Raw genomic sequence first — 22,448 nt, 5'->3', positions numbered from 1 at the left:
CTCTGCCTAAGATGATTTAATTTGGTAGTTTATTTCACGAAGGGAGTTAAAAAGTATTTCGGAAATCATAATTTGCATTTATAATCAAAGATGGAGATTTAGTACATTGAAGTGTAAAATATCTACAAGAACATTGTCTCGGTGCGGAATAATTTTTGGAAGAAGCGGAAGTAATTAGCCTCATTTCCCAAGATGGCTGCGCCCACAGAGGTAACATTTGCCGCTGGTATATTCAAGGTAAACCCCTAATTTTTTCTATCTGGATAAAGTGAAATAATCTAAGTATGGTTTTTAGTATCTTGAAACACCAAAGTAATTCAGATTTCATCTAAAGAGCAATTATTCCTTAAATTGCCACCAATCTTCGAAAAAGTACGCTAAATGGTTTTGCCACCGTGGCCAAACATATGTTGACAGAACGAAAACATCCAACGAAAAGAGTCACACTACTGCTATAAATATGACCTTTTTTCTTCGTCGAGCTACAGCTTCATAATTCAATCAAAACAAGGCCACTCATGGGATGGTAATTTGGTATTTGTTATTATCATTCGTTTCTGAGCCAAGTGTAACAGTAATTTGTACAGCCTAAAATAAATGGTTTCTAATTATAATTATTCAAGTTTTAGACCTTAACAATTGAAAATTGCATATGTCTAATGTGAATGCTTCTTGAACCATAATCAACAAGATATTGAGTTTTATTTAGTGATTGGTAATTTGACACACTTTATTATTTTTTATTTATTATTTTGTATATGACTGAGATTTATGTTTCAAGACATAATGACTTATTTCCTATTGTCTTCATACAGGAAAATGTTGCATCTTCGAATGTAGCAGAGCCAGGAGTTACCATTTCATCTGGAGTCTGTGAGGTGAGTCATTTCTAATCAATATACCAATACAAAAAATCCATATGATAATCATAATTGCAATCATTAAATCCAAAATGACAATTTGCAGGTAAATTATTTTTTATTTTATTATAAGACAATAATTGATCTGTAACTATTTCAAAGAATGTACCTGTAATATATTTTATTGTTTTTCTGTAGATTTCATTTCTGATAATATCCAAAATTTAGTTTTCTTGATTCCAGTACTTGAATAAAAACTATCAATAAATTTGTGAAAACTGTTAAAATCTATTAAAATAATTAAACATTACATAAATATAAAAATTGATGGAAATAATGGTAAGGTGTATACTCCTTGCTTCTTTTAGGACCTTATTAATATTTCCCCCACTTGTGAACCCAAAACCTTTGGTTTTCTTGTTGGCCCAGCTAGTTGGGAGGAGAGAGACATCTTCATTGTAAACTGTGCTGTACACACTAGATCTAAGAGCAACACCCTGGTGCAGGATCTAAGAGAAACTATACAGTTGTTGCCTGCTGGTGAATGTTTTTTTGTATTTCTCTTTTTATTATTTACAGAGGAAAAATCTTGAGAGAATCTTTTCTGTCAAAATTTCCGCATTGACACATTTCCATTAAACCAATTTTAAAAACTTTCACTATTACTTAGTAAAAATAGTGTTGATTTAGCCAAATTTGAAAAACATTAATAAATATATTGATCTTTTTTCTGTGTTTCAGGGTTTGATGTATGTGGAGTGTACTGTATTTCACCAGCAGTTACGTCAGAATCTGCACTCGTCAAAGAGAGCAGAAAAATACTGACCCTGGGAATTGAGGTATCTGCCAGCATTTTAATAACATGTATAATATGTGATATTTGCCTGTAGTTGTGTTCATGGCCTCTTTATTGTTTTCACTTCTTGAAACTTTGGGTTAGGAAACTTCAGTGTGATTGATCCATTGGAGATCTTTTTGACCAGGTCTGTTGAACTGAATATTTTTTTCTTTTTGTCCAGGATGGGTGGTGTATCATTCTAAATAATGCAATATCTCAGAATTTATATATTTATTTATTTATTTATTTATTTATTTATTTATGTCACTTCACCACTTTATATTTACGTAGGATGTCCTCCAAGGCAAAAACTTCCTGGTGTGTCACCTGGACAAGGGTAACCCTCTGGTGACGGAGGACACGGTGCATCTGTGTAATGTACAGGACAATGAGGTGGTCAGGGTTAAAGTACACAGGGCCCAGGAGGATAGCCTTAGTTTTGAAGATAGTCTGATATTTAGGCTACGACCTCGACTACAGCTGAGGTTTGAAAATGTACACTTACCAGGTATGTTTTTGTTATTTCATATTCTTATCAAGTTATGAAAAATTTGTGAGGAATTAATTGAAAAAATAAATGTTGTATAAACTGGATTGTATTCAGGGTCAGCTTATTTTAATTTTTATTTTAATATTGGACTCTTTTTTTTTTTTTTTTTTTTTTTTTTTTGTAACATTTGATCTTTGCTAAATAGAATTATAGTAGAAAATTGCTGACCTGCATTTTGTTCTCAAATGAATTTCAGATAAGTGTCAAGAAAAAATTGCCATAGAAATAGAAGACCTTCAAGACCGGTTACAGTCCAATGCAGCAGTATTCCACATTCAAAACAGCTCAGTTTTATTATCCAATCAAAGTGAGAATGATTCTTCTTTAAGTACTTTGAACACAGAAGGACTGACTTGTGCAGATCTTTTAAATTACATTGATGATGAAGAGGAAGGAAGTAATTCTGGTTCTAAAAAGAAAAAAAAGAGCAGAAGTGAGGTAAGATTTAGCTTTCTTTTTATATTTCATTATCTCTGTTGTAGTGAGGTCATTGACTTTCTTTTTCCAGAGGTTCCTTGGTTAAATAAGAGGTGGCACTCAATAAAATTATTTATATTTAGGTACATTTTTATGTAATTTTATGTTATCTTATGTAATTTCAAAAATAAAAAATCCACAACATTTCTACTTAAATTAGTAAAAGGAAAATTATTTATATTTATTGTTTGTTTCTGTCTTCCAATTATGGTTATTCAGTTAATTTCCAAGTGATTGGAGACCTAGACAATTATTATTATTATTCATTGATTTCTGTCATTACAGGATCTTGTGGGTATTAATGTTCTATTCTAAGTAACTGGAGACCTGAACAGTTATTATTATTATTATTATTATTATTATTATTATTATTATTATTATTACAGGATCCAGTGGGTGTCAATGTCCTGTTCCAAGTGACAGGTGACCTTGACACTGGTATAGGATGTGCCCCCATCATCCACTACGAACACAGTAAGGGTAATGGCTTGCTTTTGCTTATTTATTAACTTGATATTAAAACACATAGCGCTGGCTTTATGTTTAGAATTGCATATGCTATCTCAGTGTTTGATATAAAAATGATGCTAAGATATTAACAAAGCTCTTTTTAAAAGAAGAACTTACAATGACTGACATGGAGTAACATAACTTGATGCATTATTTTGGGAAAGGTATTTACACCATACTCTATGCTCACCTGGTTACTATGCTCACCTTGGAAGTTTTGCAGCTTTCATTGCTTTCTTTAACACTCCAAAGCTTAAAATATAGCACTTCTGTTGTAGAGAAGCTTCTTGGCTATTAAAATATGATATAATGTTTCATAAGATTGCCTCATGTTTTTATGGTTTAATTTTTTAAAGGCATAGTATGATCAAATAATACATAATACTATATCTTTAGTTTATCAGAAATGTTTTTAAAAGTATTCTACCAAGATTAAGCTGTCCAGTAAATACAGAAGTTGTAAGTTCCTCATGTTACACATAATGATCTCATTCATGGGGTATGGATAATAATAATGTTTATTTCGTAAATTTAGGCCACCATTACAGTAACAGGAGTCAATTTTATGCCTTCTATATATCCCTAAGTTTGAAGCACTCATACACATACATAAACTCTCTTAACAGACTTGTCAGTGTATGTTAAGGTCTATATTATATGATATTTCAGAGGACTTTGAGTTAGTTGAGCTGGATCTCCCTCTAGATGTTCTGGTTCTGATCTCACAGAGAATGCCTCTCCAGCAGATAGTGCCAGTGTTAGTGGAGGGGTTGTGTAGACAGCTGGATGCCATGCACAGGTGTATCTGTAAACACAAACAGGTGAGATTGTGTACAGTTATAGTAATTACCCACAGGTTCCAAACACAGGTGCCCAACTGTAAGCACAAGATGCACTTTATGCGAGCCTGTAATTGAAGTGTCTGGGCAAATTTTTAAATACCTCAAGTATATACTACAAATTTCATTTTCAAGATCTTTCTAAGATTACAGCAAGTTGCTTCTCATAATTTCATAGTTTTTGAACTGTCGTTTTCATGTACTTTACTGAAATTGTGTTTTAAGAATTATGATTGATTTGTTTAATTTGAATCAAGTATGTGGTTAAACAAGCTAATTGTACCACCAGCGTTAGCGCTGGCGGTACACATGGTTTCGGTCCCGTCCGGATCGTTCCGCCGGCTCCGCCGGCTCCGTTGGCTCCGCCGGACGGCTACCGTTACCGCTTCTCCTCCTAGGCGGTAAGGCCCCCCGTACCCATCTCTTGGATTTAGGTCACCTATAATCTCAACTCGTTCCACGTAAAATTTGGGCTTTGTCGGTATTGGGGTCTGGGTGTGGCACTCATTGAAATGCACCCTTGTCCAAAAATGGCAAAATTAAATGCTAATTATCTACCCTACGGAAGGGGTTATGGGAAAAATTTCTACAGACGGCTTTCCAAAAGTCATATGTGTAGATTTCAAATATGCCCTTGGATTTGACCTTTGACCTTTACTTCAAGGTCAAACGGGCCAAAATTTTCAAAAAAATGAAATTTTTTACGAAAAAAAATTTTTTTGCCCTGTTATTCAGACACCACACAGACTTAACCAATAATATTATTGGAAAGTGTTACCCTTCAGGTCATCCTTCATCTCCGTGAATTTGGGGTCAATCAGTGCATTTTCACCGGAGTAGCGGCCATAAGATGGCGAAACTGAAAACTGTCTCTAATTCGGGAACCGTTAATGCTAGAGACCCATTCTTTTTTGCATTTTGTAGAGCATGTAAAGCCCAACACTGGAGGTGGTCTCCATTTTTTTGTATTCCGTACGGTTTTCAAGTTATGCTGTATCAGAAAGTACATATTGGTGGTGAAAGCAAAATGTGCAGTACGGTAATGGATAATAAATTTTGAACTCTGGAAAAATAAAACATAAGGCTTGGCAAAGCAGACAACTTGTGGTCAAAAATGACATTATTTCATCAAATTTGAACTTCTGGAACTTCAGAGCACCTCCCATTTCAAGAATTTTGACCAAAATGACCTTTTCTTTATTTTAATTAATTTTTGCCGCAGGAAATTTATGGCACATTAAGGTAATTCCAAAATTATAACATTTAGTCCCTTATATCTCCAAAACTGGCAGAGATAGGTCCATAGTTACTATTGAAGTTGAATAGGAAGTCATATACTGGCAATCTAAATGTGACCTTGAAATTGACCTTTGACCTACTTTTCAGCATGAACTGAACTTTGCAAATTTTGCTTCCCTTTTATCTCCAAAACTGGCAGAGATAGGTCCATAGTTACTATTGAAGTTGAATAGGAAGTCATATACTGGCAATCTAAATGTGACCTTGAAATTGACCTTTGACCTACTTTTCACCATGAATTGAACTTTGCAAATTTTGCTTCCCTTTTATTTCAAAACTAGCAGAGATAGGTCCATAGTTACTATTGAAGTTGAATAGGAAGTCATATACTGGCAATCTAAATGTAACCTTGAAATTGACCTTTGACCTACTTTTCACCATGAATTGAACTTTGCAAATTTTGCTTCCCTTTTATCTCCAAAACTGGCAGAGATAGGTCCATAGTTTCTATTGAACTTGAATAGGTCGTCATATACTGGCAATCTTACTGTGACCTTGAAATTGACCTTTGACCTACTTTTCACCTTGAACTGAACTTTGCAAATTTTGCTTCCCTTTTATCTCCAAAACTGGCAGAGATAGGTCCATAGTTACTATTGAAGTTGAATAGGAAGTCATATACTGGCAATCTAAATGTGACCTTGAAATTGACCTTTGACCTACTTTTCACCATGAATTGAACTTTGCAAATTTTGCTTCCCTTTTATCTCCAAAACTGGCAGAGATAGGTCCATAGTTACTATTGAACTTGAATATGAAGTCATATACTGACAATCTAAATGTGACCTTGAAATTGACCTTTGACCTACTTTTCACCATGAACTGAACTTTGCAAATTTTGCTTCCCTTTTATCTCCAAAACTGGCAGAGATAGGTCCATAATTACTATTGAACTGGAATGGGAAGTCATATACTGGCAATCTAAATGTGACCTTGAAATTGACCTTTGACCTACTTTTCATCACATGAACTTTGCAAATTTTGCTTCCCTTTTATCTCCAAAACTGGCAGAGATAGGTCCATAGTTACTATTGAGGTTGAATAGGAAGTCATATACTGGCAATCTTACTGTGACCTTGAAATTGACCTTTGACCTACTTTTCACCATGAACTGAACTTTGCAAATTTTGCTTCCCTTTTATCTCCAAAACTGGCAGAGATAGGTCCATAGTTACTGTTGTATTGAATAGGAAGTCATACTGGCAATCTGAATGTGACCTTGAAATTGACCTTTGACCTACTTTTCACCATGAACTTGAACTTTGCAAATTTTGCTTCCCTTTTATCTCCAAATTTACGCTGTATCAAAAAGTACATATTGGTGGTGAAAGCAAAATGTGCAGTACGGTAATGGATAATTAATTTTGAACTCCAGTAAAATAAAACATAAGGCTTGGCAAAGCAGGCAACTTGTGGTCAAAAATGACATTATTTCATCAAATTTGAACTTCTGGAACTTCAGAGCACCTCCCATTTCAAGAATTTTGACCAAAATGACCTTTTCTTTATTTTAATTAATTTTTTTCTGTAGGAAATTTATGGCACATTATGGTAACTGCAAAATTATAACATTTAGTCCCTTATATCTCCAAAACTGGCAGAGATAGGTCCATAGTTACTATTGAAGTTGAATAGAAAGTCATATACTGACCATTTTTAATTATATTTTTTTGTATATTTTGAGAACTCCTGTTGATTGCATTTTATAGAGCTTGTCAAGCACAAGACTGGTGATGGTGTCCCTTTTTGGAGGGGGGGGGGGTCCATACGAATGCGCTTACTCCAGCTGGTGGTACAATATCCGGAGGCGGTATCGCCTCTCTGATCCTCTAGTTATATTGAGTTTTATGCTTAAATTAAATTTCAATAAAATTTCTATACTTTTCAACCTCAGGCAGGCAATAAATTCATTGTACCACGGCCATATCACTTCAGACACCCAGGCAGTGACACACTGCTTACTGTGGTGTATCCTGATGGTATTACAGAGGATTCTCTACGTACGTTATAAACACAAGGACTGACTGTGATTTTTTTTCCAGTTTGTCACCAACTTGGTATATGATTATTAAAGTCAGTGATACATTTTAAAAATCAGTTCAGTAATTTTCATTTTACCTAATCATCTAGGGATGTTTTCAAATTGTTGAGAAATTTTTATGGTAACTAGAGCTTTGACAAATGTGCCTTCATTTTTTGGATAGACAGTGAAGGATACCATACTATTACTGGTAAAAAGAATCCAAGAACAGTTTAACTTAAAGACAACTCTTCTTTTTATTCAGAGTACAATTCATACTAATATTTTTTATTAGAAACCGTGATATTTAGATATCAACCATGTATTTCTCTAAATTCAGAGCCCACAAGGAGTTCCCTTCACAAGCTGTTCAACATCCCTGCAGACAGGCCAGTGTTCAGGCGTGCCAATGCCCTGGTGTTTCCCTCAGATCAGGTCTGGGATGGATGTCTGAAAAATACACACATAGGGCTCCCTGATCCAGGAGGTAGGCACTGTGTAGGCTCATTGTGATAGTTAATGGTACATTGTGGTAGTTGAGATTTGCTGCATTGTGCCAGTAAAGCTGTTTGTTGAGATGTGGATGGGGACTGTGTGTGTGTATACATGTTGCAGGCAAGATTGAAATCCAGGATAATTTTTAATCTGCATTGATCAGATAGAAATTACTATCTTTGTCTATATATAGATGTATCTGAATCTGCTTGTTTTACATCTGTATTTGTTTTTTAATCTGTCAGTGCCATATTCAATTTATTTATTTATTCTGAGCATATTTCTGTAATTCTCTTCCAGTAAAAGATGGCCATATCTACACAGTCCAGGGGACCTACTCCTACCACCACTATATGCAGGATCATTTTGATGATGACAAGTGGGGGTGTGCTTACAGGTCTCTCCAGACCCTGATATCCTGGTTCCGTCTCCAGGGCTACACTGAGGTCCCCATACCAACACACAGGCAGATACAACAGGTGGGTTGTCCAGGTGGATGATTTCATTGTTCTGATGCATTGAATTTTGTAATGTGAAAAAAGGTGGAATGAATAATGAGATGGGCCTGTATTATATATATATTATATATATATATATATATATATACATTTGTGCAGCCGTTTTCAATGCCAAATTATCATACAACATGTACAGCAATGTTTTTTAACCTGTTGCATGAATGCTGTTATGGGCCTATTAGTTTTCTGTTCTCCGCAGAATAAAAACATCTGCCAATCTCTGTGATCCCACTGATGTGATTAGTATGCGAAGTTTTGTGCCAAGACACTTATCCTGTTGTTTCAAAGGTTCAAGGATATAAACAGCTGTGTATTTCTGGTTCCAGGCACTGGTGGACATAGGAGATAAAGAGCCCAGCTTTGTTGGGTCTAGGAAGTGGATTGGGTCAACAGAAGTCAGCTACTGCCTGGACCACCTTCTTGGGGTATGGGACATCTGTGTGGTACATTGTGGTAGTTGAGATGTGTGAGATTGTGCTGGTTGAGATATTAGTATTGTGGTAATTTGAGATGTGTGAGATTGTGCTGGTTGAGATATTAGTATTGTGGTAGTTGTGATGTTATTTTGAGGTGGTTTTGATACTTGTATAGAGTTGTGATATTTTCTTCATTGTACTGGTTAAGATGTTCATGAAATTCAGACTAGAATCAAGCTGATTTTTGTGAGAATAATACCAATTTGATCATTTTTATGGCAGATGTTAGAAACAACTCAAACCTAAAAACCTCCAGAGATTTGAAAAAAAACCTTATAAAATATGTGATGATCTAGAAAGAATTTTAACAGTTTTACATTTAGAATGAATATTCTGTTAGCTCTTTTGTAAAAACATTTTAAAGATAAAAAGATTAAGGTTAGCATTATCTTGGTGTTAAATTTCAGGTTCAGTCAAAAATAATGTTTGTAAGCAGTGGTGCTGACTTGAGCAATAAAGGAAGAGAATTAGCACATCATTTCCAAACTCAGGGGACTCCAATTATGATAGGTAAGACCCTGACACCCAGTTTTGTGAAGACAGACTATGTTTTAGACTTCAAAGTTAAAACAATATTATCTTTGAAAAGTCCAATTGTATACAGTGGAGTAGGTTTTTCAATGGTGGTAAAAAAGTCAATTGTTTCTAAAAACAGCACTGTTTGTATTTAAAGTCATATTTTTTGTATTATTTCATAATAATGTAATAATTTTTCTGCAGGTGGTGGGGTATTAGCCCACACAATATTGGGAGTAGACTTCAGTGAAGTGACAGGAGAGCTGAAGTTCCTCATTCTGGATCCTCACTACACTGGGGGCGAGGATCTGAGGATCATACAGGAGAAGGTAACTTCAGTGAAGTGACGGGAGAGCTGGTGTTCCTCATTCTTTATCTTTCAGTCTTTCAAAAAATATCCATACCTACTCTGGAAGTATTAGGGCGTTTCTGTGATATTCAGTGAGCTGACATATGTTTTTTTTTTATCACAACATACATTTGCTTTTATGAATTAAAGATTCATACATACTAGGTAATTAGATTTTTTCTGGATGCCAAATACATAATTCCAAAAATTTGTAGTGGTATTCTGTAAACTTTTTTTTTTTTTACTGAAATATGATAAACTTTATGTTTGTTTGTGTTAATGTTTACTTTTGCTCTTATTAATAAAAAGTCATTTTCATCTTTTCTACAGGGTTGGTGTGGTTGGAAGACTACTGATTTCTGGGATAAAAATGCCTACTACAACCTGTGTATGCCGCAGAGACCCAAGACATATTAGGCTATAAAATAGCCTGAAGACCGTAAACTTGATTTTATAAATGCAGACAATATATGCATGTAGGAAAAACTCTCTTTTATTAAAACATGTCATGATCATGAATACCATTCATTTCATCAAATTGATGATATTTCCATGTTGGACGTATCTGTTCAGTATTGAATTTGTATCTTCTCTTTCTGTTTTATAAGTTGTACATTAAAATTTATCTCATATTTAGATTGCTTATAAGCGAAGAGATTTATTATGAGCCTCCAGATTTCCTCTGATGTTCTTTTATGTGTCTGCCCTAACACATAGAGATTTTGATGTGTGATTTGAGTGTATTTAGAAATGGTCAAAAAAGAATGACTGAAGACAATGACAGTGCCATACGCTTATGTGTTGCAATATGAATTTAGGAGCTAATGTTTATGTATGGAATTATATATTTCCAGGATCTGAATTATCCTTGAATAGCCACACCAGCGTCAGTTCAAGTGATATGAACTTGTTAATTATGTTGCAATCAGACATGCTGAAACTGTTGGCCCTGTGAATTATGGATAAGTAGGTTTTTCAGTAGGTCCTAGAGACCAACAACAATCTTAAGAGCAAACTTTCTGAATTTATAGTCAGTCCATCAAAAAAATCCTTCAGACCAGCAGTTCTCACAAATGTTTTTAAATGTTATTAATTTCTAGTTGATATATTCTTTATTTTAAGTTGTGCCATTACACCAGCATAACCTGTTATGCCACACTAACTAGAGAACAAATGAATCCAAGTGCAATATCGCTTTTTCTGTTGTAATTCTTACACGTAGCATAGACATGATGGTAAAAATAAAGTCAGACAAATTGTATATTTTCAGCCATTACATGAGGGCGCTATCAAAACAAAGTATTTTGTTTGGTTATTTTATGGAAAAAAGATATTTATTTCTGAGGCTCTTTTCCAAAGGATAATTGCCCAGAAAAAAGTCTAAACCGTTAAACCAGAAATTATGCTTCAAGTTAAAACACAATCCATAATAGTCCACTTAAAAGGTTAGCCAGGTGTTGCCCTTTATAACAAAACATGTAATCTTTCATGTCATTGGGCTACTGGTATATCTGGAGTCAAATAAGACTAAAATGTTAGTCAAAAAATTGAGGTAAATTTTCAGGCTAGAGCTCTTGGTTAAATGTGGCTGAGGTTACCCCCTTTCAAAACAAAGACAAATTGTACACTATAGTGTTATTGCATGTGATATGTCATATTTTGTGCATTTGTCTGTAAAGATGCAGCCTATCCAGGTTTGTATTGTAACTGTCCTCTGTAATCTGTTCACCATCAGGTCATATTGACTCAATTTGTGGTCTTGTTTGATATGAGAGAAAGGCCAATGTTGAATTATGGTGGAGGAACAAAAATTATTTCTCCCCATTTGTGGTACACATATTGTAAAATTTGTTACTTTTCAGCAAGAGATAGATATTTGTGAAGTATACATTTTAATGCGAAATACAACAGGTTCTCATACATCAGTTTTGGCATTAAATGTACATCAACTGCATCTTCGTTTTGCGTCTTTTCTTTTCATATTTTCAGATTAAAGTGTAAAAGAATATATTGCTTGCAACTTTTTCTTTTCTGAAAATTTTGTGATTCAAGGGAAAACAAAGGCTAGTTATAGGTTACTAGAATTAATTTATTACACTTTGTACAATATTCGTACACTGGCTAAATGATTTGGCTTTATAATAACAGAATGCAGATGTAATACAGAACAGGGTTGATGTGCTCATTAACCACAAACAAATCAACTGGTACCAAGACCAGTACTTTATATCTTGAATAACCTGAACCTCCTTGCCACAGAGCACTTACAGGTGTCATCACTCCTCCTTTCTGACCTTAATTAAGTTAACATGAATACCATGAGTGGTGGCAAGGCAAAAAAAAAAAATTTGAAAAAAAACCCTTAAATTACACATCCCTTTCACATGCGTAAAAATACCCCCCCCCCCCCCTTTAATGTCATACGTTTCACACATGACAATATTCACTAAGTTCTGTCAGTGGTGCAAAGAGTCATTTGCACACCTAAGATTCAACATATAATATCAAGTCACAAAAAGTCAAGTACCCAGCCATGTCAAAAAAATGTAATTTGTTTGAAACTACCCACAAGGCTTCAGTTAAATCCAAACACTTGGCATCAGTTAAAGCACATCACAAACACAGGATTAAAAAGGAACTTCAAATAGAAATTTAATATTTTTGTGCTTTAACAAACTTGTTGATAACAACCCTAGATACAACAATTAAAATAGACAAGATTCTATGTTCCAATTTGTAAATGATTGGTGCAAAAATGCCTGCCTTGAATGATATGACAACTCGTGACCTTTCCGCAGCCTTGACCTACATTTTGATGCCTAATCAACAACCAATACGAAATAGAAACTGTACTCTACTTTTTCATCACTGAAAACAAAGGTTGCCTGTTCTATCACAAATGAATGTGTTTAAATCACATTCATAAATTACCACAACTATTTCCTACCCCAAATAAAATACCCAATAGACTTAGGACAACAAAAGCAAAATGGGAGAAGTGGCCACCGTCTCAGACAGTGGTTAATAAATAATGGCGATGCCAATGATGTCCAGTGATTTACTAGGCAGGTGCTCCTTTATTTCAGACCCTAGTGGTAGACAAACAAGTTGGAACCAGGCACTGTTAAGGTGTCTTAAAACTGGCAACAGAAAGAAAGAGAGAGAGAAAGTTGATATGAGTGTTCACATATTTTTAGTACCAGGTGTATTACTGGTTTAGCCAGTTATCCACCATATTTTATTTTGTCCACAAATGTCCTTGTGAATACAGAGGTAAATCTCAGAGCAAAAAAAGTCTTTGGCAAAGACATCAAATCCAATGCAGGTGAATTTATCTCACCAAGCCATATTTGGTTAAGTGATTTTTTTCCATCTAATTCATGTATCAAAATACAAAGTCTTTTAATCACTTGATGGTCTCCACTGTTAATATTACAAGTAAAATCCCTCCTGAACATCTCTAGAAAACAACAAGCATCCCCAAAAGACATCAAAGATGAACATTTCACAGTCTCCTGTGTCATAAGAGGATAAGATGCCACACATGGCCAAGTAATGAAAGGTGTCTTAGCATCTTTTGATTAATACACTGCTCCAACATCCTCTTCCAGAACAGCGATCAAATATGGAACATTGAATGGCTTTAGCTGCAGTTGAAATCTCGCAGAGACTAAGCCTTCCTACATGAACTATCCAGTGTTATCTGAAGTTCACTCTGACATGGGCAGTGATGTAACTGGACAGACAGATAATACAACAACAGACAGGTACGAACCCAGCCTGTTTCTCTTCTAATCCAGTTCCGATGCTAATCCCAATTCAGATGGTAACTGGACAGACAAGTGATACAATAGTAGACAGGTACCAACACTGGATGTTCTCTTTAATCCAGTTCAGATGCTAATCCCAATTCAGATGCTCATCCAACTTTCCTCCACAATTACCCTCACTTTTTTTTCATACTCCCGTCGGTTTTCCTGATAAAGTTGAGCAGCTAAGTTATTGGCTGGACTGTTGGGGTTAGGCTCGTCTAAGAGAGACTGAAACAGAGGAGAGGAGGTCGTGTTAAAATTTTGTTGGCGTTTTTTAAAAAGACCCTCACACTCTGTTCATGTTATTTCAGTAGAATCTGCCAGTCTCCTGTAGGTGGAAGGCTGAAAACTGATGACAAGGTTTGCAGAGTTCATCACAACATATGACTTCACATGTATCCCTCATCTGCGGAGAGTCAACTGCAGCATGTTAACGATGTCCTCAGAAATAATAATAATAATAATAAAACAGGCTCATGCCCTTCATGAAAAAATTGTAGGTTTCTCATCTTTGCCAAAGCTGAAAGTATGGTATTTAGAATATGATCCAAGCATTGTCCCACTTTTCAGAACGTCTGCAGTTAACTAGTAACAGTAGTGATAATTCCAAGCTGTCATGTAGTCCACACACAGACTATGAGACGAGGTCCGGGGAAAATAACATCAACAAAACAAGGTGTATTTGTAGTGGCTTGTACATATAACAATAACAAAAACACTTTGTCGATTTCATCAATTTCATCACAGATGAATGAAGATTCACAGTCCAGTGGTTTCTCTCTATATTCCATCCTCCCACTAGGGTGCGCCACGGGTACAGGAGGTGCTGCTCACAGATGACGGTGCACTGTCCTACCATTAAAAGCCCAGCGCATTTCAACAAAATTTCAGCCAATATATGTGCTCATGATTACTGCTTATTTATATGATGATTCAATTTAAAAATCAAACAAGTCCTCAGGTGAGAAGAAAAAAAAACATGAGAAAAGTCTAGAGTTATTATTTTTCTTCTTTTGATTGCATTTCTTCGTCATCGTCATCGTTCCAACTTTCCTGCACCACGGCTGCTACCCGCCGTTCATATTCCCGCCTGTTTTCCCTATAAAGCTGTGCTGCCTCGTTGTTGGCAGGGCTATTGGGGTTAGGGTCATGTAAAAGTGACTGGAAGAGATATACAGTAGGAAATCAATACTTGGCACTGTACATAATTAACAGTAGGGTCACTGGGGCTAGTTCACAATTGTTGCATCTCTCTCTCTCTCTCTCTCTCACACACACACACAAACCCACACACATACACACACAGTGACACACACATATGCAACCAAAAACATACAAAAATATATGAAAACATGCAAAACTGTGACAAAAAAAAAAAAAAAAACATACACACACACTCAGAGAAATATCATTCCTCAGTGTAAAAAAACTTCCTGTACAAAATTTACAAAACTGGTTAAAAACTGGAAACAAACACACTACCAATGCAACCAAAAGGGATTTCCAAGCTACGGGGAACTAATCAGCAAAAGCCTTCAGGTAAACACGTGACCAATGCCTGTTATTAATTAAAAGCTTCTTCCATCATGACTATGACTCAGGTGTGTTTTAATGCCAGACGTTGCCAACAGGTATATTCCAGAGATTTGGGCCAGAAAACAAAACAATGACCTTTGCTCCATTAGAACCCCATATTGTGAAATCCCAGTTATTCCTGCTCATGTAGAAAACCTCTGACAGAAGAGCACTGTCAAAACCAGTAACTATAAGCAATCTTTACACTGACCCAGATTCTAGTTAAAAATGAAAGAAAAAAATTGATAAGCAAAGATATCCATAGATTTATGTGGCTTACGTATCACACCAAAATAACCAAGAAAATATAAACAGATGTATGAACAGGAGATAACCAAGCAATAAAATTTTGTAAAATACTGAAGATAATTTACTGACTAAAAGAAATGAATTTTTTCTTGGGGGGGGGGGGGGGGGGGGGGGGGGGTGCTTTGCATTGATTTGGCAAAAACAGTGCTGATGGCCAGGTTATGATGTAGAAGTCACCTCATCTTACCTGAATAGAAGTTAGAATAGCTGAAACATCATATGTAGGACTCCATCTATTCTGTAGAATGTCTAAACATATGCTACCGTCTGCATATACTGAAATGAAAATTGAAGATGCCCTCAGACACATACAAATCGATATTAGTCATCACTTATTTATTGTTTATTTCAACTTAATGTTCCTAGACTTGCTAAACTTGCCATTAAGCAAAAAAAAAAAAAAAAAAAAAAAAAAAGCATGTCTGTAGTGTATAGTATATATAGACTATATATACGTTCTGAATATATCTAGCCGACAGACTGAGAATTGGTAATAATCCTCTGCCACTTACCATTTGGATGAAACATTTTTGACACAAATCGCACTGTAGGAGGTTTGTTAGGATATTCTTCTGTAAATTCAATTGTTAACTTGAAGGTACCATCTTCAAAAGGTGTGTCATGTGGCCTGAAATATACAACAGAATAGATTACACACTGCAGCTGGGTGGGTTAGGATGTATGCTCTGCTGTGTTTTGACTTACAAAGTAATGAAAGTAGGCAATGCTATGATGGGAGGCACCAACATGTTACCAGATCCAGATGGTTTAAATGTCATCATAATTTGAGTCTACTTTAAAAGTACAATACAATTTCTAAATCATTTCTTTTCATATTATCTTCATTCATTCATCCATTTGTTTCTTTTTTTTTTTTCTTTCTATATATAGCATTGTAATGTATTCCCTTCACTGTTACAAGCAAATGCGAAGAAAATCTTGGAAACCAGTTCAACTGAGACCATTTCCATGGAATCTGGGCCTTGATTGACACAATCACCATGGCAACCCGTATGATGAGGTAATGTAACAGCAGATATGTAACACAGCATTTACAGCCATTTCTGAGATGACTGCGTCCATAAAAAAAACACATTTCCTCACAACAATGACTGACATACACACTGGTTTGGGGTTAAAATAATTGGTAGAAAAACTGGTCTTGTAAAAACATCCTGGATGGTGTATTTGCCTTTCCAAAAGAAAGTAGTGCACACAAAAAGACTTTCTTTTTGGCACACCAGCAATGTCTACGCATTTCTGGAATGACTGAAAAAAATTCTAAAATGCAGCATGAAAACTTTACAGTTACTGACTACCTAGGAACTCAACATTCCTCATAAAATGGTAATATTGCTCTGTAATCTTATACTTTACCAGCTTATATGGACAAACAGTCAGTTGATGAAAACACGTATAGAGCATAGTTATTGGCTGTCTCTGACGACCAAGTCTAATGATTGAATTCCAACCAGCACATACAGCAACAAATTTGATATGGCCATGATCATTTTAGCCGTATCAATATGAGCTGGTCAGGTCAATTGATTTCTTCTCTGTACATATTTATACTGTGTTCATCAGTGATATGTACAGGCTACTGAATCTGAAATATCTCCAGTTGTAATATAGACTCATCTGTATTGGGGGCTACTTCAACTTGCCTGCAAAAACTGTAATTACACTAGAGGATCAGAGAGGCGATACCGCCTCCGAATATTGTACCACCAGCTGGAGCAAGCGCATTCATATAGACCCCCACATATACAAAATAAGGAACACAGCCACCAGTCTTGTGCTTGACAAGCTGTAAAAATGCAATCAACAAGAATTTTCAAAATATGCAAAAAAATATATATATTACTAAAAATGGTACAATCAAAGTTAAGTTTATCGCAAGGTAGGTCAAAGGTCAATTCCAAGGTCACAGTAAATTGCCAGTATATGACTTCCTATTCAACTTCAATAGTAACTATGGGCCTATCTCTGCCAGGTTTGGAGTTAAAAGAGAAAGAAATTAGCAGAGTTCAGTTCATGATAATAAGTAGGTCAAAGGTCAATTTTAAGGTCACACTTAGATTGCCAGTATATGACTTCCTATTCAACTTCAATAGTAACTATGGACCTATCTCTGCCAGTTTTGGAGATAAAGGGGAAGCAAACTATGCAAAGTTCAGTTCATGGTGAAAAGTAGGTCAAAGGTCAATTTTAAGGTCACATTTAGATTGCCAGTATATGACTTCCTATTCAACTTCAATAGTAACTATGGACCTATCTCTGCCAGTTTTGGAGATAAAAGGGAAGCAAAATTTGCAAAGTTCAGTTCATGGTGAAAAGTAGGTCAAAGGTCAATTTTAAGGTCACATTTAGATTGCCAGTATATGACTTCCTATTCAAGTTCAATAGAAACTATGGACCTATCTCTGCCAGTTTTGGAGATAAAAAGGAAGCAAAATTTGCAAAGTTCAGTTCATGGTGAAAAGTAGGTCAAAGGTCAATTTTAAGGTCACATTTAGATTGCCAGTGTATGACTTCCTATTCAAGTTCAATAGTATCTATGGACCTATCTCTGCCAGTTTTGGAGATATAAGGGACTAAATGTTATAATTTTGGAGTTACCATAATGTGCCATAAATTTCCTACAAAAAAAATTAATTAAAATAAAGAAAAGGTCATTTTGGTCAAAATTCTTGAAATGGGAGGTGCTCTGAAGTTCCAGATGTTCAAATTTGATGAAATAATGTCATTTTTGACCACAAGTTGTCTGCTTTGCCAAGCCTTATGTTTTATTTTTCCGGAGTTCAAAATTTATTATCCATTACCGTACTGCACATTTTGCTTTCACCACCAATATGTACTTTTTGATACAGTGTAGCTCGAAAACCGTATGGAATACAAAAAAACGGAGACCACCTCCAGTGTTGGGCTTTACATGCTCTACAAAATGCAAAAAAGAATGGGTGTCTAGCATTAACGGTTCCCGAATTAGAGACAGTTTTCAGTTTCGATATCTTATGTCCGCTACTCCCGTGAAAATGCACCGATTGACCCCAAATTCACGGAGATGAAAGACAACCTGAAGGGTAACACTTTCCATTAATATTATTAGTTAAGTCTGTGTGGTGTCTGAATAAGACCGCAAATAATTTTTTTTTCGGCAAAAATTTTGTTTTTTTGAAAATTTTGGCCCGTTTGACCTTAAAATAAAGGTCAAAGGTCAAATCCAAGGGCATATTTGAAATCTACACATATGACTTTTGGAAAGCTGTCTGTAGAAATTTTTCCCATAATTCCTTCTGTAGGGGAGATAATTAGCATTTAATTTTGCCATTTTTGGACAAGGGTGCATTGCAATGAGTGCCACACCTAGACCCCAATACCGACAAAGCCCAAATTTTACATGGAACGAGTTGAGATTATAGGTGACCTAAATCCAAGAGATGGGTATGGAGGCCCTTACCGTCTAGGAGGAGAAGCGGTAACGGTGACTTGGCGGCGGAGCCGCAGGAGCCGCAGGAGCCGGCGGAGCCGCAGGAGCCGGCGGAACATACGGGTCGGGACTAAAACCATGTGTACCGCCAGCGCCTACGCTGGTGGTACAATTAAGAACCCATCAACATCTACACCTTAAATCTTCCTATTTTAAAATAAGACTTTTCTTAGAAAATATACAACATATGTTGCCTACAAAATCCAAATTCAAAATGTCACATCAGAAAAAAACATCATTTTTACATAAAAACAAATACAACTTCCCACTGAATATTATATATTGTCATTAACATTGTTTGTGGAACAGGTTGCCAATAAACTGACATAACAGCTGACTAACATGCATACAGAGCTCTACAGGCGTTTCATAGTTATGAAAATCAACACTATTCCTAGAAAACCCCACTGGTGCGTGCCAATAGTTGTCAATAAACTATGAAAAAAATATCTGAAGACTTCCACATTTCTAGCACTCTAGTGAATATAAATTACACTGTGTTCATATGAAACAACTAATTCTCAGGTCAGAGAAATCTGGATTAAGGCAGATTGAAAGTTTTGTGCGTAATCATATTCATCCCAGTTGGTCTACTGCACAAATAACCATACACATGTCAATAAGGTTCGTTATATTGTATACAAAACCCTATTTCTTATCAGTGAAATCTTTATATCCATATCCTTTTATTTGCAATTTCCACAAAGGAAACCACAATGTGAATATAATAGGAAAAGGAAGCTGGGAAATATTAGCTCTTATCCGATAATAAGGCAGGTTCCTCTTATTACAGCCATCAGAGACACTGTACTAGAATTTTGGGGTAAAATTTTATCATTGTGATACTTGGAAGATAATAATCATGAATTTCAGCACTTTCTGGGCTTTAAGTGACATACAGTATCATTATCTGCATAAGATAAATAGAAGCTGTTACAAAATCCTGTCATACCAGTATTAGACAATGGAAATACATGACAGCAAGTGGGAATTATGTCACCGAGGTTGAGTTTTATTTGACAAGCATTAGGGCTATTCACATCATCTTCCTGAAAAACTTGTTGTTACATAACTAGTTTCTTCATATTTACTGAGTTGAGCACTACTAGATTCAGGACCCTATGTAATTTTATAAGAATTAGATATATAATTTCTCCTTTCTGCTATAAGATAAAATGAACCACAGAGTAACAATTATAAAAGAAACAAATTTTTCATGAAAACATCTTTGACACTCTCATGCAAATGAGAAATCAAATTTTTTCAAAATCCCTCAGCAGTTTTCAGATAAAGATATGAATGTACACCCCATCAATCCTGAAGACCAGCATGTAAATAAAGGGGTGTCTGTCTGTACTTAGTCTTCCTCAGACTGGTGTGTTATCTCAAGGTGCTAACCAACAGGTTATCCACTCTCTAAATATAGCACTAGTAAGGCCTGAACATGTGCCAAAGTTTACCTGGGCTTTAAATTATGATGAGGTTTGTGTGCTAGTTAACCTGAAATCTAAAGACTAATGAATAGGCAAACTGCCCTATAATGTATTTCTTGGAGTCAGTGAAAGGACACTGGAAAGGGGGCAGGTGTGATGATGAGAGAGAGAGAGTTCAAAAGGTCAACAACAATCTTAGTCATCATTCACATGACAAAACAATAACATAGTAGTTAAGGTTTGTCTTGGGTCAAACTAAGGGTAAATATATATTCAATGATTCAAGAATGATATCCATTTTTCATCCTTTCAGAAAACAAAATCAATCCCAATTTGTTTATCAATATTGACCTAGGTCACAGCCATTGTTGACTACAGTCACTGTTGACCTCAGAAAACATTTGAGAACAAGTGACTTTTCTATCCCTATCTTTGTTTAGCATCACCTTACTAGTAGTTGAGCCTCTTCACACTGTCAATATTGGCAATATCTAATGACTGTGGGCACTTTGAGGAGTCAAGGATGTAAAACTCAACTCTACCAAAATTTCACCAAAACCATGAATCACAATTAGTCATTTTCTAGAAACTAAAACAACTCAGCATTTTATAATGTCAGTTTCATAATTAGTAACTTGTAGAATCTGTTCAGATAATACTAACAAGTTATTGAATGATAATCACTCAAGCCCACTCTCTATCCACTGATAAGACAAAACAAATGTCCTCCCAAACTGCAATGACAGGAAGGTGAAAACTACAAGTACTAATATAAATATTAGATACTGTATCCATCTTGCTACACAGGGACACAAGAAGCATTTTTAATCCAGTTAAGGCAGATTTATTTGGCCCCTTCTAAAATTGAGTGGTACACTTAATTGTCCACTTTGAGAGAGTGACAAGAGAGTCACTTGCTATAACATGAGAGACACTTAAATGGGGCACCACAACAGGGACGAGTCCAAATTATAATCAAACAATCTCTGTGGCAGCCAGCTGTGGCATAAAGCTGAAGTGTTGCACAAACATTGGAAATGTGGTGATAACCTGACATTTCTTCTCAAACATGCTGCAACTGTATTAGCCTAGAATAAAGGGACTGTGGACTGTCACCACTGCTAACTCGCCAAAATGAGATTACCTAGGGTCCTCACAGGTGTTCTCACCACAGATGGTGTTGCTGACAATCACCAATCACACGTAATTCACACTATGCAGTAAAACCAAAAGTAAATCCAGGATCGGGGATAAAGCAAAGCATTGTTTGTAGGGGGAATAGGTCGATATAAATTTTGACTCTTTTCGGTTCATATCCTTAAGTTTCGATTTCATTGAAAACCGAATACTGACTCACAAATCATCGTAATTTCTGACGACGTATTTCCGCATCTCACTTTGACAAAGGAAACTTCTCGAACGGCTCAAAGACTTACCCAAATATAACAGCATTCCATAACATAATATTATTATCTGTAGGAGCACCACTTACACCAGCTGGTGGATCTTCTTGTAATCTGAAAAAATATTAAAAATTGTGTAACAAAAAGATAAAAGATTTTGTAACTGGGGGCAGCCATGATGAATAATTCCCCACATCATCAACAAAAACACTTCGGAGCTCAACTCACCTTTTGAAATCTCTCATTAATCTCCTTCTAGCTGGTGTAGACATTTTACGGATCAATACAATACTATACAGAAGTTTTTCCTTTCGTTAACTAATAGAAATTTGATAAATAGTGAATACAAATAGTTAAACAGTTGTTTCTGTTGTTTCCTACGCTTTCATCCGGGTATTACTGGAGTGATGACATCACGGTGGAAATAAACTTGGAGATCACGTGATGCCAAGATGGGAGATTCCTGACCTCCATTCTGGAAATAGGTCAAAGTGTTCTCATATTTACTTTACATTAGCGGGCCTACGCTTTATCTCAGATGCAGTAGGTGTTTGAGATGAGTGAGACTTAATGCTGTAGGAGGACCTTTGTTCCTCCCAGTATTTTTGTCAATGAGTCAGATTATCAGGTATCCTGAGCGCGAATGGGGAGGGGGCATCTTGTAACATAATTGATAGTA

General features: G+C 35.7%; 2 protein-coding genes across 5 annotated transcripts; one reads left to right on the top strand and one right to left on the bottom strand.

Annotated features, from left to right (window-relative positions):
- Window positions 1-94: 94 nt before the first annotated feature.
- Window positions 95-11,701, top strand: LOC106172611 (ufm1-specific protease 2). Of its 2 annotated transcripts, none has more exons than XM_024075231.2 (15): window positions 95-237; window positions 816-878; window positions 1,229-1,400; window positions 1,602-1,699; window positions 1,990-2,206; window positions 2,445-2,686; window positions 3,112-3,199; window positions 3,905-4,056; window positions 7,268-7,373; window positions 7,734-7,880; window positions 8,189-8,367; window positions 8,733-8,831; window positions 9,290-9,392; window positions 9,603-9,727; window positions 10,078-11,701. In XM_024075231.2, the coding sequence occupies exons 1-15, from the start codon at window positions 193-195 to the stop codon at window positions 10,162-10,164; spliced, it is 1,923 nt and encodes a 640-aa protein (XP_023930999.2). In that variant the 5' UTR covers window positions 95-192; the 3' UTR covers window positions 10,165-11,701. The 2 variants fall into 2 exon arrangements, with proteins under 2 accessions (XP_023930999.2, XP_023930998.2); XM_024075230.2 differs by having other exon boundaries at window positions 96-237; window positions 3,112-3,205.
- A 114-nt stretch (window positions 11,702-11,815) lies between these two features.
- LOC106156986 (ubiquitin-conjugating enzyme E2 A) lies at window positions 11,816-22,191 on the bottom strand. 3 transcript variants are annotated; one of them, XR_015333551.1, is made up of 6 exons: window positions 21,998-22,191; window positions 21,803-21,883; window positions 15,956-16,071; window positions 15,631-15,719; window positions 13,609-13,787; window positions 11,816-13,514 (listed from the first exon to the last, which is right to left on the bottom strand). XR_015333551.1 is itself a non-coding variant. In XM_013532447.2 (5 exons), the coding sequence occupies exons 1-5, from the start codon at window positions 22,039-22,041 to the stop codon at window positions 13,659-13,661; spliced, it is 459 nt and encodes a 152-aa protein (XP_013387901.1). In that variant the 5' UTR covers window positions 22,042-22,190; the 3' UTR covers window positions 11,816-13,658. The 3 variants fall into 3 exon arrangements, 2 of the variants coding, with proteins under 2 accessions (XP_013387901.1, XP_013387900.1); XM_013532447.2 differs by having other exon boundaries at window positions 11,816-13,787; window positions 21,998-22,190; XM_013532446.2 differs by having other exon boundaries at window positions 11,816-14,720; window positions 21,998-22,189.
- Window positions 22,192-22,448: the final 257 nt, after the last annotated feature.

Source organism: Lingula anatina, chromosome 3 (assembly GCF_051362555.1).
Source record: "Lingula anatina isolate TDL-2025a chromosome 3, LinAna3.0, whole genome shotgun sequence".
NCBI classification, from domain to species: domain Eukaryota; kingdom Metazoa; phylum Brachiopoda; class Lingulata; order Lingulida; family Lingulidae; genus Lingula; species Lingula anatina.
The sequence above is the reverse complement of the archived record's forward strand: the minus strand, read 5'-3'. Positions and strand labels throughout refer to the sequence as shown.